We start from the raw sequence: 22,415 nt of genomic DNA, 5'->3' as shown, positions 1-22,415 counted from the left end.
GAATGGAAATGAACTTACTGGAAAATAAAATAAATCCATCCCTGGCCGGGTGGTGGCTAGATCGTGGGGTTTTCAATCAAGGATGATCCAAACTCCCATCGTTTCTCCAACGGAAGCGTTATAACATTGTAAATAAAAAATCCGCTACTTAATCTAGAAATGCTTTGAAACATCTTAAAAATTTGTCATATACTTTGTTGACACTCCCTTGGGTTTGGAGGAGAGTCCGTCAAAAATCCCGAGAGCGAGAGGCACCCAACCTCTTATGAGGTACGATCCATCCCAAGAGGAGAATCTGACAATACATTTGTGCGTGCATGCATACATATATATGATTAATTAATTAATTAATACTTTTGTCTAGCTCGTTGCATGTTAATGGCTTCCCCTTCTGCACAAGCTTGTCAAGTGGGCTCGCACGTGCTGTCATTTACACCAGCTTCTCTCCATTATTAGTCCTCTCCTGCCTGCGAGGGGAAGCCGCCCCCTCTCTACTTCTCCTCTTTTTGCCTCCTGTGTATTCCCTCCCTTCTACACGTAACTTCCCAGCATGGGCAAAGTCCCCAATTCAGGCCAGCCCGCTCTTCTTGTTGCTATCTTCCTCGCTCTCCGTATGTATTCAAAATTCCACAACATACTAGCCACCTCAATATGTTTTAACCCACGATCGCTTCTCAGCGAATTGAATTAGGAAAGGTAAATGCTGAGTCCTATCTTAGGGCATAAATTTTGAAAATGCCCACAAGCTGTAACCAAGTTGGCATGATTGTATGACGTGTTGTAAAGAGGCGAGAGGACGACCGACGCGTCGGGTGATGATACTACTGGAAAAATAAATATAGATTATGGTTGAGTCCTTCAACTGGGGGATTGTGCATGCTTGCCAGGCATGCATTCCTAACAGCCTTCTTGAGCAGGTCAAGTATGGAGGAGCCCAAGGATGATTGGTTGGCAGGCTGTTATTTTCTTCTTTTGAGTAAGCTTTTAAGGAGTACAAAATTCGGAGTAGAGAGAGTGAGTTGTCTTTAAGAGGCCTGCTGTGCCACTACCAATGATCCGGCAGTTGCTTTTGTGACTTGCAATAAGAATCAATCATGCCTAAGAAATCAAGCTATCCAACCCGATCTGAAGAAAGGGCTTATCGTGCTCCACCACTCCATTTACTAATGATAATTCTCTCTTTCAATGCGCATGATAGAATTTAAAGTTTGAAAATTTTATTTGCGTTCTCATGATTTTTCTAGAGCTTTCTTTTTCAAAAAGAAAAAATAGAAGACACGAGTTTAGTCGAACAGCTTCTGCCAAAGGAGCAGATATCTCTTCCTCATCTCTGACCGTGTCTTGTCAAAGAGAGGGGATCGAGTACTAAAAAGCAAGCTGTCTGGGTGGGTAAAAACTGGACTTTGGAACTCTACTATACACTCCCACTGCAGAAGCCTCAAATTAAGGACCCAGGAAAATGAGGCCAAAGAATCAGTAGAGAACATTACTTCCCACTCAAATTAATGGTGAGGAGCATAAACGAACTATTAGAACAATACTTTAACGCCGTTCTGTTGATATCTACATCCGTCCACTCTCACACGATCTCCTTTCTCATCAAAAAAACGTCCACCTCTGAATATTTGCCCAAAATTCGCCAGCAATTTCACCACAGCTGATACAGGAGACAAATACTCGACGCTCTGACCTGAACCCTCAACATTGACGATGCAAGGTACTAATGCTGCTGCAACTGTCTCTGGCTCCTCAGCCAGCACATTAAAAAACCGACGTGACAATGGGGTGGAGTCTTTTAAAAGCAAATCTGTAAGCACCATCCCCGGCGAAAGATTGTGCACTCCAATGTTGGTAAGTCCTACAATATCAGATACCACAGAATTATAAGAAAGAATAAAGATTTGAATCCCTATAGCAACTACCCCACACATCTAACGCAAAAACACTTTGACATCGAGCCCAGCAGCGTTGTCATGAAACTTTGAAAATGTGATTCCACTTGACCATTGCTACTTTGCTGACCTAAAATCCCTCCTCTTCATCCATGTCTCCATCCATATGCCATCCTTAGGGTAAACTGGCCACATGGATACCATCTGTGTGTGTGTGTGAGAGAGAGAGAGAGAGAGAGAGAGAAAATTCTAATGTCTCACAAATGACAACAAGGGACTAATGTACGAGGCATGCTTCACTGCAACTAAGTATGCAAATTGACATGAAAGCATGTAAAAAGAACTAACGTTTGAGCCCATATCACCACCAGCAGCTATTCAATCCATACAGACCTGCGTTTGCAGATCTACAGCCCTACAGTCTGCAGTTCAGTCCTGCATTTGCAGATGTACAGCAGTTTCCAGCATTGTGTTTCAGTCTACAGTCTGCGTTTCAGTCCAGCATCAGTTCTACAACAGTATTCTGCCTTTTGTGCATCATCCATACATGCAACAGTCATCTGGTGAAGGTAACATATCATTCATAAGCATTTACAGCATAGTTACATAGCTTAGAACAGTCCACCGCAGTCCTTTCTCAGCCTCAAATGTGCAGCCCTTCCTCATGCCCTTGGGAAGAGTGCATAGGCTCGAGATCAATTCATTGAGGTGTTTCTACAGCCGTGTACAGTTCAGCAAGGCTTCCGATCCTCCGAGATCTTGCGTTTGGCTTATCTACAGTCCACAGTCATTCTCTCTAAAGTAATAAGCAACTACTATCTCGTTATCGGGATAGAGCGCCCTTCAGTGGTGGGTAATTCGGGACCAAAGCCAAAGAAGAACAAATTTGGCTTGACTCCCAAGCAAAGGGAGCAATATGCAAAGAAGGGGAACTGCTTTTCTTGTGGAAGTAAAGAGCATATGTTTAGGCAATGCCCCAACTGCAAACAAAAGCATGAGGACAAGCAACCCAAGGCAAATGTGCATGCCGTTCCCGATGTGCAGGGAAACACGAAGCATGATGGTGAAGAGAGGATGGTATGCAAAGCATGGGATCAAATCAAGGATCAGCCCGCTCTATTTATGTTTGATGATTATGCAACAGATAACTTCATATCTACCCAGCTGGCAGCCGCCTTGGACATTGAGGTTAAGGACATGGGGCCTCAAATTGAAGCAGGTGCAGGTTACCCCACTTATTGGGAAGTTACGCATACATATTCAGGGTTATCTTGATCATGAGCATTTCTTGGTTGCACCTCTTAATGGATGTGATGTATTGCTTTGCAAGCCATGGCATCATAGGCTTGAGCCCCGCAAAGAGTACAAGACAAACAAAATTTCCTTTATGCATAAAGGCCGCATGCATGTTATTGATGCTGGCAAGAAAGGGGATTCTCTTCCAGCTGTATCTCACATCCAGATTAATAAAGCAATGAAAAAGAGTCTTTCAGCGTACTTGGTTTTTGTTCATGATACCATTGAACCAAGTTATGAAAATGTGGATGTTTTGACTCAAGATAGGCTGAATTTTCTTCATGCATACGGATGTACAATGGGGTCACGACGTACGACAAATATCATCCTACTGGGTTCTTATACTGTACAACTGTTGCACTTCTGATGATGAGTCATCTTGTCACCATGCACTGAGTGCAGAGTGCATGTAACATTCCCTCGTAATTAGCTTGGCGGCAGGTTCATGGCTTCCAAGTAGTCCACCAATAACTGGGGGTACTCCTGGAAGAACTCCTCGTCGAGCCATACGGCTTCGTGGGTGTCTCGATCTCGGAATTTCGTATAGAGCTGACGAATCCGTCGACCGGAACCATGCTTCCATCGATGAAGAAGGATCTGCTCAGGCTCAATCACTTCTGTCTCGTCTACCACGTCTGGCTGCTGTTCATCTGAAACATCAAACACTTCTGGACCAACCTATGGTTTTAGCCAAGAAACATGGAAAACATCATGCATTGTCCAACTGGCAGGCAACTTTAACTTCATGGAGACATCACTTAACTTCTTAACTATTGGAAAAGGGCCAAAACTACGGAATGAAAGCTTGGGACAACGTTTGCCCACTTGTTTCAATCTCTGCTTCATGATACGCAAATAGACCCAATCCCCTTCCTTGAAGTGGACATCTCGTCTAGACTTATTTGCCTGTCTGCTATATGCTTCCTGAGCTTTGGTCAAGCGGTCCTTGGCTGACTCAATGATCTCGGAAAATGCTTCCGTGGTTTTATTAGCCTCTAAAGATGGAGACACCATTCTCGTCAAAAGAGAAGAAAAACGGCGACCAAAGGCTGCTTCATATGGAGTCCATCCGACACTGGATGAATGAGTGTCGTTCAAGATAGCTTGGACCAATGGAAGATAGTGCTCCCATTTGGACTCCTGGTCATGACAGTATGACTTGAGGACATCAAAGGCCAACTGGTTATAAATTTCTGTCTGGCCATCTGTCTAGGGATGGAATGCACTAGACAGCTGCAACTTAGTTCCGAAGTTTTCGAATAATGCCCTCGAAAAATGCGAGGTAAACTTGGAATCTCTATCTGATGTTATGATGCTAGGCAAACCACAAATTGGATACCAATGCTTGAGAAACAAACGGGCTACGTCCTCGGCTGTGGCCGTATGCTTGCATGGGATGAGCATGCAGAATTTACTAAAGCGATCCACAATGGTAAAACACTGAGTGTGACGGGATCCAGTGAATGCTGGTAGAGGCCCTACAAAGTCCATAAATAAGTCGATGAAAGGTCCGTCGGGGACAGGCAAAGGTTGAAGTAAACCTGCCTTCTTTGTATGGGGAGGAACCTTGACTTTTTGACAAATCTTACAGGCTTGTACATGTGCATAGACATCACGCCTCATCTTTGGCCAATAAAAGGACCGTTCTAATTTCTGAAGGGTACTGTTGATACCCCTATGTCCTCCAACTAAGGAGTCATGGGCATCGTGGAGAAGAGCAGAACGCTTTTCCCGAGTAACACAGAGACGGTTCTTGTAGAACAACCAACCGTTCTGTACTGAATAGTGGCTAGGCTTAGAAGTGAGGGCCAAACTATACTGAGTACCAAACTCAAGGGAGTTGACATATTGGTCTTTCATACTATCCAAGTCCTTCCCCATGATTTTGAGAATGGTAGCTTCTTGGACTGCCTGGATGCTGGACTTTCGACTGAGAGCATCTGCTACTGTATTCAATCATACCTCCAAACTATTGGAAGATTTGACTCCACCTGGCCTGTCGATCACTCCACTGGGCACTAGGCATAGTCTGAAGCCACTTAAGTGCTTGGTGGTCTGTTTTCACTGTGAAAGTCTGTCCATAAAGAAAAGGCTTCCAATGTTTGAGCGCTGTGATCACACCCAAAAGCTCTTTGACATATACCGAATAATTCTTTTCGGCGACATCCAACTTTCTGCTATAATATGCCACAGGTCTATTGTCCTGTTGGAGGACTGCACCTATGGCTACATTGTTGGCATCGGTGATGACCTCGAAAGGTTCGTCCCATGATGCTAACTTTAATACAGGTGCTTCTGAGGCAGCTTTCTGGAGTGCACGGAATGCATAAGTGCCTTACCTGTAACTGAGACTTTCTGCTTGCGAGTCTTCACCCCCTTGAGCAAGTCGGTCAGAGGTGCTGCAAGGTTGGAAAACTGATGGACACCGGTACTATAGGCCTGACAAAGACCTACGAATGAACGGATTTCTTGGGCAGTCTTAGGAATGTCCCAATCTAAGATCTCTTGAACCTTTGATGGGTCCAGTCTAATCCCATCGGAACCTAGCCCGAATACTGAACTTCCTTAACACCAAAGACAGACTTTTTGGCGTTTATGTAGAGCTAATTATCTCGCAAAAGTTGCATCTTTCTCATGCTGCTCCGCAGTGGCTGAGAAGACTAGTATGTCATCAAGGAATATGAAAACACACTTCCCAATGTGGACTGCGAAAATCCTAGACATCATCTTATTGAACGTTGCGGGTGCATTTGTAAGCCCAAAAGGCATGACTACGAACTCGTAGTGACCACGCTCTGTCCGAAAAGCTGTTTTTGGAATGTCAGCTTCAAAAATGCGGGCCTGATGGTAACCACTCTTGAGGTCAATCTTAGTGAAAAACTTAGCACCGTCTAAATGCTCCAAAATGTACTCTATCCTGGGCATAGGAAACTTATTCTTGATAGTGAGTTTGTTTAATGCCCTGTAGTCTACACAAAGGCGTGCAGACTTGTCCTTCTTTTGGACAAATAGAATAGGTGCAGCAAATGGGGAGGAAGAAGGCCGAATGAATCCGGCTCGGAGAAGCTCAGATAACTGCTTTTCTAAATCGCCCTCTAAAGTCTTGGAAAGACGATAGGGAAACCTGCTAGGAGGATCTAATCCAGGGACATAATCAATGTGATGGTCCTCAGGGCGAGAGGGTGGGAGACTGCGCGGGAGATCGTCCCTAAGCATAATGTCCTGGTGTCTGGATAGGAGGTCTGCTAACTGAGGGACTGAAGATGTAACGGATGCTACTAATGAGGGAGGGGCTGTTTGAGCACGAACATAAAGGAGTGCTCCTTCTGCTCCTTTGCGGATAGCTCGTCTGGCCTGGAGATGTGAAATCAATGGGATGCTAAGAATGCTTCTATACCCACGAATCATGACAGGCTCAGGAAAACCTTTTACAAATAGTAAAAGTGTCCTGCCCCAAATTGGGAATAGGCTCGTATTGACGGAACCACTGAATTCCTAAGATCACGTCAGACCCCAACAGAGGAGAGACGATGAAATCTCGTTGACATGTGGCCTTTTGAACTTCAAAGGCAAATTGTTGTGTCTTCTGGGAAATGTGGGTGCGAAGACCAAGTGTAAACCCGTACACATCCAGATGATATGGGACTAATGTGCAGTTCAATTTATTAGCCAACTGGGAAGAGATGGCGTCTTCAGAACTACCCATATCGAAAAGGACTACAAACTGTCGGCCCTGGGCAGAGCCATAAGCTCGGATAAGGCTCTTCTGAGCAGCATCGCTCTCACCCTCCTGCTTGGCATCAAATACCACGAATGGCATAGGATGCATGGAAGGTAAAAGTTGAACTCCATTTGAGGTAGGAGGTGGGACTGGAGGAGCTGGGAAGGCTGTGGCAACTGTGGCAGAAGGAGTTTTGGCGGCTTGTGCCGCTTGCCATTTGTGGCAATCCTTCTTACCATGCCCTATAATATGACAGAAAAAACATCTATTTTCTGACTGGTACTTCCTTTGCTCCTCTGGAGGAAGATAACCTCCAGTAATGCCTGCTTTAGCCTTTTCATCAGGGGTTTTCTTAGGTTCTTTATCCTTCTTACCCCCTGAACTGGAGCTATTACTGCTGTCCTTCTTATCCTACGCGTTACCTTTCCCTGTCTGTGCAGCTGATTGCTGCTGCTGGGGTTTGGTACTGTACTGGACTGAGATGACTGCTTGGGCTTGCCCCCGTTAAGCTTCATTTCTTCATTCTGAGCGAGAGTCAGAGCCCGGTCATATGTACTTGGTTCATAGTTACGAACTGTGAACCGAATGTTAGAGTCCAATCCACGAATGAATTGCTCCATCTTAGCCTGCTCAGATAACCTTAACTGATGTGCTAAAGTAATAACCTTACCGGAAAACTGAAGCACTGGGGATCCGTTCTGTCTGAGTCCATAGAACTCGTCTTTCAGAGACCATTCATGTACTGGGACGGGAGAAATCTGGTCTTCAGGTCATGGACAAAGATGTCCCAGTCAAAGGCTGTGACACCTGTGGCCTGGTCTGTATGAATACTAGACCAATGCTGCCACGAAGTGACTGCCTCACCAGTGAGATGGGGAGCCGCTAAGTGGACTTTGTCTTGTGGGTCTGTGATCCTAGCTAATGGAAAATGAGCATTAAACTGATGAATAAATTGATTAACTGATGAATGATCACAGTTACCATCATACTTACTGAAGTTTGGTTGACTACGAATGATGGTGGTTGATGCTGCTGCGAGCTGCTAGCTAGTGACACCTATGATTGGGGAGACTAAGGAGAGCTGCTGATACCTCAAGTGTATGGCCTCCTTTTCCCGTTGGTGCTCGAGTAACATATGTTCTCGATCAAGCTCACGTTGGTGTTCCCGAGCGGCGAGTTCAACCTGACGTCGGTCTTCATCGATCCTGCGTTGGGCTTCCTCATAGTCCCATCTTTCTGCTTTTTCTCTTTTCCTTCGGGCCTCGTCCTCTCTCCTTTGTTGTTCCATCTGAAAGAAGAGGGAGATGTAGTAGGGTGCTGCTGGAGGTGTAGAAGGACGTGCTGCTGCTACCTCCAAGAGTTGGAGACGCTCCATGAGCAGTTGGTTCTGAGCTCTGTACAAGTTGACCACTTTGCTCTCTATTGGTTCCTCTTTAGCTCTTTGGCATGCTCGGTTTGGCCATTTAAGCTATCAGCTTCTACAGCAAGCTTCAAAGGATGGGTTGGTTGAGGGTTTACCAACCATCAAGACTCCAACTTCTGTTTGTTCCTCTGTTTACAAAGGAAGCAACACCGAACCGCCTTTCTGAAGGAGGCGACACACAAATCTTCGACATCACTCGCTCTTGTTCATATGGACTTATGTGGTCCTACGAGTACCGCATCTTTGAGTAAGGTGTTATACATGCTCGTGATGGTGGATGACTTCTCCAGATTTAGTTGGATTTTCTTTTTGAAGTCCAAGGATGGTTGATTGGAAGGTTGAGGTGGAAAAAGAGACCGGTTCTTCGCTCAAGGTTCTCAGGACCGACAGAGGGGGAGTTTCAGCAACATTGCAAGGATCACAGCATTCGGAGACAGCTTACTATAGCATATACTCCATCACAGAATGGAGTTACAGAGAGGAAGAATCGGACTATCATGGAGATGGCCCGTCCTATGCTTGAGCATTCCTCTTTACCTCGACATTTCTAGGCTGAGGCGGCTTCCACTGCTGTCTATATTTAGAATAGGTCTCTTACTACTACTCTTCCAGATAAAACTCCATATGAGGCTTTCCATGGTGAGAAGCCCTATGTTGTACATTTGCGGGTATTTGGTTGTTCGGCATATTTACATGTGCCTAAGAAGCATCGCTCCAAGTTGGACTCGAAGTCTCAGCATAAGACTTTTCTCGAATATAGTTCTGTGTCCAAGGCATATCGTCTATATGATCAACAGGCCGGTAAAGTTGTTGTGAGCGGTGATGTGGTGTTTGACAAGACTCCTGCATCTTCTATTGAACAGAATGGCACTTGGATTTTGGTGCCTGGTGATTGGTGTGTGGTGGATCTTCAAAACGAAGTACCGAGCTGATCGCAGCTTGGACAAGCACAGGGCGAGGTTGGTTGCCAAGGGCTATGCTCAGCGCCATGGAGTTGACTTCGATGAGACCTTCGCTCCGACGGCCCGTATGACTACCATTCGAACCGTTCTTGTTCTTGCAGAACATCATAGATGGTCTGTATTCCAGATGGACGTCAAGTCGGCTTTCCTGAATGGAGAGCTAACCCAGGAAGTGTATGTTGATCAGTCACCGGGATTTGAGGTTCTAGGAGGACAGCACCAAGTGTATCGGCTAAAGAAAGCTTTGTATGGTCTTAAGAAAGCTCTGCAGGCTTGGTATCAGCAGATTGATGAGTTCTTTCAAAAGCTTGGCCTACGCCATTCTCATGCAGATTCAAACCTTCATATCCTCCTTGAGAGGGGATTAGTTGTTATCGTTGTCGTCTATGTTGATGACCTCATCTTTACAGGTTCTTATTCTGTGCGGATCCGTTCAGTCATAGACACTTTGGAGAGAGAGTTTGAGATGACAGATCATTGCCTTCTACATTATTTTCCTGGCTTTGAGATTTGGCTGACTCCTCATGGTATTTTCTTCTCTCAGCAGAAGTACACATGGAAGATTCTTGACAGGTTTCAAATGACTGGGTGTAGACCAATATCTTCTCCTATGGCTACTTCTCTTCTTGATGCTTGGATTGATCAAGGAAAGTATCAGGATCTCGTCAGTTGTTTGGTATGGTTGACCTACTCCCGATTGGACATTTGTTTCGTAGTCAGCTTATTGAGTTCTTTCACATCCAAACCATGTCAGTAGCATTGACGGTGTGCTCTCAGGGTTCTTCGGTACTTGCATGGTACTTTGGACTTTGGCATCTTCTATGGCCAAGAGTACACTCTTCTAGGATGGTCTGATTTAGATTGGGCTGGAGATGGGCTGGAGATCCGAATACTTTACGTTCGACCACTAGTTGTGTTTTTTCACTTGGGTCGAGAGCCATTTCATGGAGCAGTAAAAGCAACCTACTGTGGCGCTTTCCTCTACAGAGGCAAAGTATTGTGCAGTTTGTTATGCTACCTATGAGGTGATTTGGTTGCGGAGATTATTGGAAGAACTTGGCTTTCCTCCTTCCGGATCTACTCTTCTTTGGTGTGACAATCAGAGTTGCATCGCCATAACCAAGAACCCTGTGTTTCATGCTCGTATGAAACACATTGAGATTCAATATCACTATGTTCATGAATGGGTTCTTGTTGGAGATTTGCATTTGGAGAATTGTCCTTCAACAGAGAATGCAGCAGATTTGTTCACCAAGCCGTGTCTCAGGTTTCCTTGGCTCCTCATCTTCGACTTCTCGGAGTTTGTTCAGCATCTAGTGCTGAGAGGGGATGTTAGCATATTCATCCCCATAATCTACCCATGTATTGTGCCCACATTTGATCCTTTTATGGCCCTTGGTTGTGGGCTGGACACCCTTATTTTTCCCCATTTTCCTTGTATTTTTCCCAAGTCGAGTGATGCATTTCCAATCGGCCAGCTCCTTTTGTCCAGTCAGCCAGGTCTTGATGCTCCAGTCAGCCAACCCCATATGACCTATAAATAGGTGGGTTGGCCTCTCCCCTTTTCCATTCATTCATTGTTGGAGGTGTGGTTCATGTGTTGACACACTCTCACCTTTTGTATCCTTCACTTATGAGACTATTATGTCTCTTGCTCGGGATTGCTTTCATTGCAGTATATTCAGCTTATTAGCTTCATCTCTTCTTCTTTTTTCGTGAAATGGTGTTTTATATTATATGTAAAAATGTACATCAGCCACATGGCTCACACAGAACCTATGGCCCCAAAAAAACCCCCACAAAAGATCCTCTAAAGGATCATGACCATGCAAACCTGTACACTAATAAGAAAGCCTCCTAGCCAAATAAGCATCCCAGATAAAAGCATCAAAGATGAGCCAGCCGAGCCGCCGTAGACCATAACGAAATAACATCTGCATCCAGTAGCTGAGCTAAGAGAAGAGAAGAAAACTGCCAAAGCAACAAACCGCGGAAACGTAGAATGTGTCCATGTATTCCAGACAAGGAATCAAAGATGAACCCATTCCGTGTAGTCCAAATATGCCAAAGTCTTGTCCATCTAAGGAAATGGAATATCACAAGGTGACTGTCCGAAGTAATGACTTGAGGACAAATCCCAAATATCCACTGATGAGCCGAAACAATAGACCTCTCTACTACCTCCCAAACGCGAGAGACAAAAGACCAAATCTGACGGGCCACTGGACAACTCATGAACAGATGCATAACTGTTTCATTGCATGTCGTGCAGAAGAAGCAAGAGGCCAATGTAATTTTACGACGGCTGAGCTGATCCCGTGTAGGTAACCCTCCCACCAACATCCTCCAAATGAAAACCTTACCTTGGTAAGGGAGTTTAGACTGCCAACCACGCATAAGAGTTTTCTGCCACCATGATTTAGACTTGTGCAATCCCCACACCTTATTGGCCTTGGCTGAAACCCAATCTTTCTCTGATACGAGCTTATGATAGACCTGGTTAGCTGAAAGTGATATCAAGTCACCAGATTTACATAGTGCCCAATCAAGCCAACGCTGATCTGCAGATGGCCGAGGCAATGGAGTAAAAGGCTCAACTGCATGCATGATGTCAACCCATAGTGGCTGAAATGTCCGAGGAACCCTAAAGTACTGCCGAATACGACGAAACAAATATGGCCTGTCACGACCAGGTATCACAGCATCTCGGATTCTAACCAAGCCTAACCTGACCATGCGGTTGAGTCGTATGCATGAAGTATCTCTGTCTGGCCAAACAATGACACGCGACTCCACAAATGTTTCGAACTGCAAAGAGTTCAAAAGTAGTCTTTCATGACCAGGATCCCACCGAGCCAACAGTAGAACTTCATGCCAAGAAAGGAGAATATACGATAAAATGTGAGATGAGCGAATACGAACAAGATGAGCCGCATTCACAATGTCCCACCATGAAGCCTGCACACGTGTCCGTCCATGTGACAATCCCTCCAACTCGATCAAGTCACGAGCCATGAATACCCAAGGTTGCTCCTGCAAACACATATCCTGAAAAAGCGCCCACCTACGCGCCACCATATGCAAGCGGACATCCAATAAAGCAGCCCCACCCATTCTTTTGGGCGTCGTAATGTGATTCCAAGCTATCCATGTTTGACCCATAATATTTCCTTGCCTCTTCCACAGCATAAACCGAATGGGAGCAACCAAACGGAGAAGAGATTTGTGCGTCCAAGGTAGCAAAGGCAAAAAATAGGAAATCATGCTAAGCATAATAACCTGAGCTACCTTAACCCTCACGTGCATAGGCCACCCTTGAGCTTTCCAATACACAAATTTATCCGAGATCCGAGCAGAAATCCAGGCAAGAAGCGCTTGGAGGTCCACATCCACACCCACCGAATACCCAAGATGACGAACAATGTCTCCTATATGCACCACACGGCCTTGCCACCCTAATGCCTCAAGATCAAATTCCGCAATGAGGGCTGATTTTGTTGAATTTATTTTCAGCCCAGAAGCCAAAGCAAAATTATTCCAAGCTTCCATTGCTTGATCTATATTGGCTTTTTCGTCCCTGAGAAACATAAAAGTGTCATCCGCAAAGGCTTGAGCAACCAATTGCTTGCCATGAGGGAGATGCAAACCAACCACTTCACCATGCGATTCCATAGCATCTAGGCGAGATAACATAGGATGAGTGGCAATGGCAAAGAAAAGAGGGCTAAGAGGACAGCCCTGCCGAAGAGAACGGGTGAGAGAAATACCATCCGAAAGTCCTCCATTGAGCATAATCTGCGTGATAGAGCCAGAGCCAAGTAAATGCACCAAATTAGCCATTTTGGGACCAAAGCCCATGGCTGTCATTAACTGAGAAAGGAAAGACCAGCTGACATGATCAAAAGCTTTTTCAAGATCCAGCTGCACCATCACAATCTCTTGCTTCTTTGCCTTGGCATAATCCACTCCAATTTGAACATTAAGAATACTATGCAAAATATTCCTGCCATGCACAAATCCATATTGATATGGATGAATAAGAGTAGGAAGCACCTTCTACAAGCGATTGGCAAAAATCTTTGTAAAGATTTTATACATAATACCCATAAGTGAGATCGGGCGCCATTGAGCCAAAGAAGTAGGCGAAGGGACTTTGGGCAACAAAAGAAGTATGCCAACTTCCAATCGGCAGGCATATATCCCTCATCCCAAACCCTTTGACAAATAAGCGTCAAAGGCTCTGCAAGCTGATCAACATATTTTCGGAAAAACTCATTTGTCAAACCATCCCAACCAGGGCTCTTTCCCATGGGAAGTTTGGAGAGAACAGCTTCCACTTCCCCTTGAGTAACAGGAGCATCAAGCTGAACCGCCACATCAGGGTCAACTTGATATCGTACTTCAGCAAACAATGACTCCCTTGCAGCCAGGACAGCCGGCGAGACATCCTCTCGAGGGGCAAGCAAATCTTCATAAAACTTGATGCAATGCTGAATAACCTCAGAAGGTTGAGAAACAAGGTTGCCTTGGGCATCCATCAGCCTAACAATTTTCTCACGCATATGTTTTTGATGCAACTTATCATAGAAGCGATGAGATTGACAATTAGCATCCTGCAAAGCATCAAGACGAGCAAGTAGTTTAAAGCGAACATATTGTGCTTCCTGCACCCTAGATAGCTCCTTTTTCAGCCATTCTATGGCATCCACAACTTCAGCATCCATAGAGTCAGTAAACATGAACGCCTGCAAGCCCTTTAAAAGCGACTCCAAAAGAGCCACATGCTGTTTTTGTATAGAGGCATTAGCAAGACCATAATGCCGCGCTAATTTCCGAGAACACTGGCCAAGCATGATAATCAGCCATGGACACTCTTGTGGAGAAATGTCGTATCAACTCACGTATATAAACATCAAAAACTTCATGCTCCAAAAAAGTGTGATTTAAGCGCAAAGGCAAGCGTCCCAACAAGCCTTTATATGCATCCACAAGATGATAGACCATTTCAAACACAAGCGGCCAATGATCTGAGAAAACCTGTTGCTGATCAACCATCATAGTAAGAACCTCTGGCAAAAAGAGATCTTGATGTAAAATATACATCCTATCCAATCTAGCATAAGTGCCCCGAAACTGTTGTGAGGCATAAGTGTAACCCCTTTCATGACCACATGTCTTGTTTTAGCGACCTTGCTGCAAAAGCTTCCCACGTCGTTCTCTCCAGGCCATCCATTACAGAATGAGGCGACGTGGCTTGCTCCCTGGAGACACACATATTAAAGTCTCCCATCACAAAGCCACGATGAGAGATTGAAAGAGCACACAAGTCATTCCACAACAAACGGCGCGCACGAGCATTATTTGGAGCATACACCCCTAACAACCATAAAGGCGTATCATCCCAAACAATCTGTATCACTAGAAATCTTCCATGAACATCTTGAATCACAAGAGAAGGCTGAAACTACGAACGAACAGCAAACATAACACCTGACTGCGAAGCAAGATGTCCGCTGTAGAAAACATGAAACCCCTTATATACATAGGCTTTGCCAGCCAACTTATGCTGCTTATGTTCAACTGCACACAAAACATCCCAACCATGACAAAAAGTTGTACGCCAAAGCTTGAACTGCTTTTGGTGCGAAGAAATACCCTTTACATTCCATTGTACAATTTTCATAAACCTTCCCAGAAAAGGAATCAACAAGGCCGTGTACTAGGCCCAGGACAATCTGCCAAATCACGAACCTTTTCAAGCATTGCATTTTTAGACATCGTATTTGTGATCTCAGACTGCCCTTGGAGTCCCTGAGCACGTGCCAAAGGGTAATGACCATCCCATGGCGAGATGACCTCACCCTTCGAACCAAACACAAGAGGCAATTGTTGTTGTGCTTCTTTTGTTAGACGACTTCTAATAGGATAGCGTTCTACTCTATCCACCCCAAGAGCCCCTGTACCTTGAGAAAGTTGCCCTCCCGGCCTCTCAATCCTGGTCTGTTGCTGGGCACCTGAACCCAAAGGGCGACGAGCATATGTATGTAAGGGCCCCTGATGAGTACGCAAAGGCCCCCGCCAAACAGCATTTGAGAAACCCCCTGTACCCTGAGAAAGTTGGCCTCCCGGCCTCTCAATCCTGGTCTGTTGCTGGGCACCTGAACCCAAAGGGCGACGAGCATATGTATGTAAGGGCCCCTGATGAGTACGCAAAGGCCCCCGCCAAACAGCATCTGAGAAACCCCCCCGCGGGGCAACAAATCGTACCACGTACTTCCACCCATGGCTGCTCAACCTCATTCTGAACATCCACATGTACATCCATGTGCTGGGCATCATGTAAAGGAGCATCATGCTCATCTTCCACGGGCAACTGCCCATCAACGATATCCTTGGTAGCAATAACTTGTTCTTTCTTAGGACATTCGGAGACAAAGTGGCGCATCTCACCACATTTGAAACAGCGGCCAGCAAATGTATCCCACCTCAATTCATACATTAAAGGTTGCAGCCCAGCCATATTGACACGCAAATGTGTCAGCCTAGGTCTCCCAGTATCCCACAACACGCATAGACGATTTCGGTTTCTAGATATCATTCGAGGCACCACCAAGACATCACCGATACCTCGCATGAGACCTGGTAAAACACGCCAAAACATTGGTGGGAATTGTTTCACTTCAACCCAAACTGGGCAAGCCTGGCGCAACATATCTTGGTACTCTGCCATAGGCTTCCACGGAACCACATGAACCAACTGCCCATCCAAAAAGAGTGGCACTTGCTCCAAGAATGCCCTACGGGCTTCCGAAGTGAAAAAGTATTTCATAAAAGCCTCTCGGACCATCATAAATCTCCTCAAGTGCCTCAGGCGACACCAAGCGGCCTAACCATGCTCTAAGACGAGGCAACAACGGAATACGCCCAGTAAAGAAGAAGATTGCAGCACGATCATGAAAATCTGCTAGCTGTTGTAGCAACAAAGGAGTCTCCATGCATACATCAGCCACACCACCATTATCTACTGCAGTCATTTGCACGCTAAGAAGCTCACCAGTGATCTGCAGCAAACGTGCAAACTCCGGAGAAGGTACCTGAGAACTTTCCTCTGCATTCCCTTCAACATTCACCGGAGTGTAGCTTGCATCAACATCAAGCCTTTGACGTTTTTGTTGCTCCGAGGCATCTGAAGCATAACCCACATCCTTCTCGATCATCTCCTCAATAAGATCCATGTTAAGGCTTCATAGATCGATCTGCGTTTTGGTCTCTCTCTCTCTCTCTCTCTCTCTCTCTCTCTCTCTCACACACACACACACACACACACCCCTTCGTGCAGCACTCTCTCTCCCCTCTACAGTCGCACTCTCTCTCTCTCTCAGAGATGAAGGCGAGTAGGTCGCAGGCGATCACACGAGCAGTCAATCTCTCTCCCCTAATCTCTCATTAGCTTCATCTCTCTCTCTCTCTCTCTCTCTCTCTCTCTCTCTCTCTCTCTCTCTCTCTTGCACTTCTCATATCAGCACACTCTAGTACTCATCTTGCTTCCGCTATATGCACTCTTTCACTTATGAGGTCAGATATCATATCTATGAGGCATTTGTGTTTGTTCACAGTGGATGTTGTCTTGACACTATAGACTCAATCTATGAGACATTCGCATCTGGATATACCTGGGATGCTATGGATGTGATGATTATGTATACTCATGATGGTGGTTAGTATACATGTAGATTTTTCCCAAAGAGACATTGATGTAGTGGGACTATATATATACTTTCATAAGGTCAGAAAAATCTGAACTTACGAATTGAGAGATTTGAGAAAGAAATAATAGTGAAGAAGGACAAAGACAAAAACAAAGCATTTGAAAGATCAAAAATAAATAAACTAACAAACCTAGCTACTAAGGAGAGGAAATCAAAAGATAATATCAAACGAAGACTTTTAATTAAGACATTAACAAAAAAACAAAAACAAAACAAAAAACCAAATAAATTAATAAATTAATAAAACAAAACACACACACACACACACAAAAGCATACACACACTTTTTCTTGATAAAAATTAAACCTTTTGAGCTAAGATACTAAACAACAACATAAAATAGCAAAACAGAGAATTGTAAACTCTAGACCTAAAGCACTTAAGTGCCAGAACCAAACATTAAGCTAAACTTGCCTTAGCTCATTCAAGGGATGATATATATGGTAAGGGTGTCGGTTCACTTATGATTGAGTATGATTCTGCTTATGAGGCATGTTCATTTGGCCTTTGTGGATGTCATCATGACCCTATGGTCTATGGAGCCAAGGCATTCACTTTTGGATGCATCACGTGTCATTTGGGATGCATGGTTCTTGATCAGGAGGCAGGCCACGTTCGCACTTATGGTTACTTGGTGACCGAGGATGGCATATAAGCTTTCCCTTGGATCCTAGTACTTTTGGTGGCCACTTTAGTGATCATTACCGATACTAATGTGATTCTCATGACTGTGCAACATCAACATTAGACGGTGACCTTCATGGAGTTCCCTTTGATGCAAGCAATCATTTGGAACATCATTTTAGTGGATTATTACACGGAGATTCCTTCAGTACATGTGGTTATGCACGTGTCTATATGGCTCATTGGTTCTTGGGACTTCCATTTCACCAAGGAGATAGTGTGATGATTGAGGATGCATAGCTACACCATCTTTTTGCAGCCGCCGTCGTTAAACACTGCCACTTGCTACTGGATCACATGTGTGCCTGTGTGCTGTACAGACCACCGTCGCCGGTTACCGTCGCCAACTGAACCAACTGCCGTACTGTTGAGACAACACGTGGCGAGGAAGTACCATCAAGAACAAAGCCATTGGTCAAAGATAAGGCATAGAGATGTTGCCAAATGAGCAGATAACACCACAAATATGGGGAAAGACCAAATACACAAGCTCACTAGACAGGGCTAGTACTTGAAACATATGGATGTACTTGAAACACCTATACTTGCAGTTGAGGACAACTACGATATAAGAGTGAGGGAATGTAACTATTTGGCTCTCCTAGCTCTATTCACATGATGGAACCCGTGCCCGGACACTGGACAGGTAGATGAAGGCATGGGAACAGGAATCATGAAGTTTGCACATGGAAAAGTGCCAGTCTTGGTCAAAAAGCAGAGAAAAGCAAAAAGTCGAATTGGGTTGACCGCGAACCAAGAGCACCACTAGCAAGAGGAGACTAAGCCAGACCAAAAAGCTAAAAGCCGCTTTTTCAAAAAGCAACTAAGGCCAAAAAGCAAGGCCTTGAATCCAAAAAAGCAAAGCACAAGAACTTTAATAAAAGATGAGTAATATTTTATTAATAAAAGTAAAAGAGAAAAAGACAAAAGCAATAGCATGGGTAAGCTTTTGGCAAAAAGCAGGGCTCTCCTCAAGTATAAAAACTCAAAAGGCTAGAACCTCTCTTGTAGCACCATGAACAAGATCATCGACAAGGATGGAATAACATCAAGAACGCGGAGACCTTTTTTAACCATCATCAAGGTTCGGAGTTCATCATTACCATACACTTGTGCGCCAACCAACAGTGTACCTGCTGTGTGTCACCAGCTGCTGTTAGCGCCATCAAAGCACCGCCTGGCTGCACCTATTGTCAGTACCACCGCTGACAGGCTTGACTGGCCGCCGCCAACCTGCTTGCTGCTGAGCGCTGCCATTTTGTTGAATGCCTGCACCCTGCTGCTGTGCACTGCCATTTTGTTGAAAACCTGCACCCTGTTGCCGTGCGCTGCCTACAGCTTGTCTGCACCAGCCAGCCAGCGCCAGCGCCGCCAAGTACAGCTACACCCTCCACCGTTCAGCACTGCCACTTGCTGCTGGATCACATGTGCGCATGTGTGCCACTTGCCGCCTGCTTGCTGTACAGACCACTGCCACCTGCTTGATGATAGAATCTCCACTTGGCTGCTATCATCAGATATCTATGCCATTCAGCAGCCAGCCACATGGATCTACCTTGGATAATTCACCTTTGTTCAATCCTTCTTGTGGATTGTCTTCCTCAGTTTGGACATCAAGAATACAGTTGACCATCTTATATTTCGTCATCTACCCTGTGTACAAATTTGGGGGTTTGTTGAACTTGGATCTAGACTTGGATCTGGACTTGGATTTGGATTTGGATCTGGATCTGAACTTGGATTTGTATATTGGATTTGGTACTAGCCCGGTGAGGAATCTTGTGAGTCATCCCCATGGTGTGCTCAACATCAGAGATCTCGATGAGCCCGTGGATTGTTCCTAAATAAATTCCTGAAAGGGGGCAAGGCCTATTCCCCACTAAGTGTGTGTGTACTGTGCAAACCTCCCTAATCCCTTCTCTCTCCCCCTCTCTCTATATCTCTACCTTTTGGGTACGTGGTTAAATCTCTCATGGCACCCCTCGCTGGGCTTACACTTGCACATGTGGGATGAGGGCCCAGGCACATGATTTGGGACATAGGACTTGGGTTTATGGGCAGCCCATGTGTGAATAGTCCTAGGAGTAAGTGACTATATAAGTCACTTTTGGGACAGCTTTTGTACCTTTTTGGCATCTTTTGATATACAATCTTCTCTTGAGCTTATTGCTCAAGGATCCATGGTGGTTTGTCTACCCTTGTGTGCATTCCATGTGATGAGTGCTAGGATGTGTGTATTCTATATTGAGTGCAACCCCCTTTCTTGCAGTAGGTAGGCAGTAGATAGTACAAAAGGCATTAGAGGGGTACTCCTTCCAATTGGTGGTCAAAGTCAAACTATGTCAAAGAGGTAGTCTGAAGCACAATGAGCTTTTTCGGGGCTGCATACAGAGGGCTGAACTGATTTAACTGTCCTTTACTAGCAAATAGAGCTGTCCTGCCAATATTAAATTTTATCTACTTATCTTTCTTGCAGTAGGTAGACACTAGATAGTACAAAAGGCATAAGAGGGGCGTGTTGTAAACCCCTTCCAATTGGTAATCAAAGTCAAACTATGTCAAAGAGGTAGTCTGAAGCACAATGAGCTATTTCGGGGCTGCATACAGAGGGCTGAACTGATTTAACTGTCCTTTACTAGCAAATAGAGCTGTCCTGCCAAGATTAAATTTCATCTACTTATCTTGTAAAAATTAAGCATTTCCTAGTAGGGACTTTAGGCAGTGGAAAAGATTAGGAAATGATGTCCACTGAAAGGAAGAAGAAAGGTACTAAGGTAATTCCCTACTCATGAATAGCATTTGGTGGGCATGGCTCTTTTCACCCCCACTGCTTGTACAAGATAAGATGCAAGCGAAAAAAGCTAACAATAGACGTGCATCTCATTTGCGAGTAGGCTACCCTGATGGGGCCGGGGCTCTACCAACTTGCCTCACTAAGAAGAGACTACAGTTGTTCTCAGTTGTAGAGTCTCCATATTGATGTACGAGAACCAAAAAACTCCACGCCAGTCTCACCTAAGGAGCTGGATGTTTGATGAGAGCACCCTCCCATTGAGAACTCTCCCCTTATATACTTCCATCCAAAAGGCATAGAAACATCTCCATTCACTAGTACATCACTCAAATGCGACACCAAACCTCTCTTTGCCAAATGCCAACCACTCCTGTGGATAAACGAGTCAATAGAAATGGCACTCCTCAAACATGTCGCCTTGTACTTGTATCCGCTCCTCAAAACCACTAACTCATACTTGTATCCACCTGTACTTCCTTGCCTGTATATGCTCAAACCAACATCCGCAAAATCCATATTGGGCTTAGGTGCTTAGTGATCCCTATGGAAAGCTCATGTGGAACTTGGAACTCTTCACTACCCCCCACTAGAACTGTCCTTACCCTCGGTGATCTTAACAACTCCTTTGTCCCATACTTTTGACATTCAAAGAGCAAAAGCCTCACAAAAACTGTGACATCGTGCATACCTGCATTTTTCAGTTCTTCGTTCAGGGAGACTGTGAGTTGAGTCAAAGCAATTTTGGTCATTTTATGCGTACAGGCTGATCGAGTAAACTTGGCTCCCCAACGCGAGAAGCCCATGTTAAATATGTGGTATATTGGAACATCGCTGGGTGATTGTTGACTCATAATCCTTACAGCTTCTCGGCAGCAGAGGAGTGAACCAAGTACGTTCGTATTGGAGACTCGAACGATCTCTTCCGGTTCGATGTCTGTCAACAGCCGCTTTGAGGTGACCTCACCTGTGGCCAAGGCAATCGAATCAATTGCCAGCAGGAAGAGAACATGAAGTGGCGAGGTGAGAGTTTCTTACCGGCATTGTTGATCCAAATTTGGATACTGCCGAGGGCGTCTTCCGAGAAGCTTGCGAAACGTGCAACATCTTGGGGTTTGGAGACGTCGCAAGGCATGCCAGACAACAGGGCATTGCTGTGTTCGCTTCGCAACGCGCCCAAAGCAGCTTGCAATCTGTCCCCGTCACGCCCACACAGGACCACGCGGGCCCCGCCAGCCAAGAACTCTCGCGCCAGGGCATACCCAAGGCCCCTGGTTCCCCCCGTTATCACTACCCCAGGAGCAGGATGGGCCGACAGGATGCCCTCTCCTGCAACATTTCATCATCTCAGGATTCACCACCGACTGGAGGGCTTCCAAGGGCAAGGGCTTCGAAGGTGACATGGAGAGCTTACCCTTTGGACAGTGGTGGTGTCGGCGGGCAGCAGCAGGACGACGAGGAGGAGGAGGAACGACAAAGCTATAACTCTGGATACATACACCAACAAGAGCAGAAGCCATGCCTGCTGAACCTTGTGTGCGACGACGACGACCGATATATACATATACAAGTATTGGACCCGCGCGTTGCTGCGGCCGACAGGTAGAGTTCTAGAAAAAATAAACTCAGTTTCTCCAATTTAGGTCATGTTTTAAGTAAACACAATACATTATTTCAAGTGACTTTATATATATATATCTTAAAATAACATCCATGTCTCGTAGATTTATGGCGAATACAAAAATATCATAGTAATGTAGCATACGAAGATGCAAAAAAGGACCAATATTACATATTCTCAAAATGCACCACAAAATACGTATTCTCAGTCAGTAATGTCAGAATCAACAAATTGAATTCTTCTCTTGTGAGAAGGA

At 45.1% G+C, this 22,415-nt stretch overlaps 1 protein-coding gene across 1 annotated transcript; it reads right to left on the bottom strand.

Annotated features, from left to right (window-relative positions):
* Positions 1 to 1,195: 1,195 nt before the first annotated feature.
* Positions 1,196 to 22,114, bottom strand: LOC147616287 (putative chlorophyll(ide) b reductase NYC1, chloroplastic). Its single transcript, XM_086777352.1, has 4 exons — positions 21,953 to 22,114; positions 21,577 to 21,867; positions 21,230 to 21,505; positions 1,196 to 1,858 (listed from the first exon to the last, which is right to left on the bottom strand). The coding sequence occupies exons 1-4, from the start codon at positions 22,056 to 22,058 to the stop codon at positions 1,530 to 1,532; spliced, it is 1,002 nt and encodes a 333-aa protein (XP_086633478.1). The 5' UTR covers positions 22,059 to 22,114; the 3' UTR covers positions 1,196 to 1,529.
* Between the last annotated feature and the right edge of the window lie 301 nt (positions 22,115 to 22,415).

This window comes from Cibotium barometz, chromosome 38 (genome assembly GCF_041138505.1).
Source record: "Cibotium barometz isolate CiBa-2024 chromosome 38, ASM4113850v1, whole genome shotgun sequence".
Classification (NCBI taxonomy): domain Eukaryota; kingdom Viridiplantae; phylum Streptophyta; class Polypodiopsida; order Cyatheales; family Cibotiaceae; genus Cibotium; species Cibotium barometz.
Note: the sequence above shows the minus strand (reverse complement) of the source record. Positions and strands in the feature narration are given on the sequence as shown.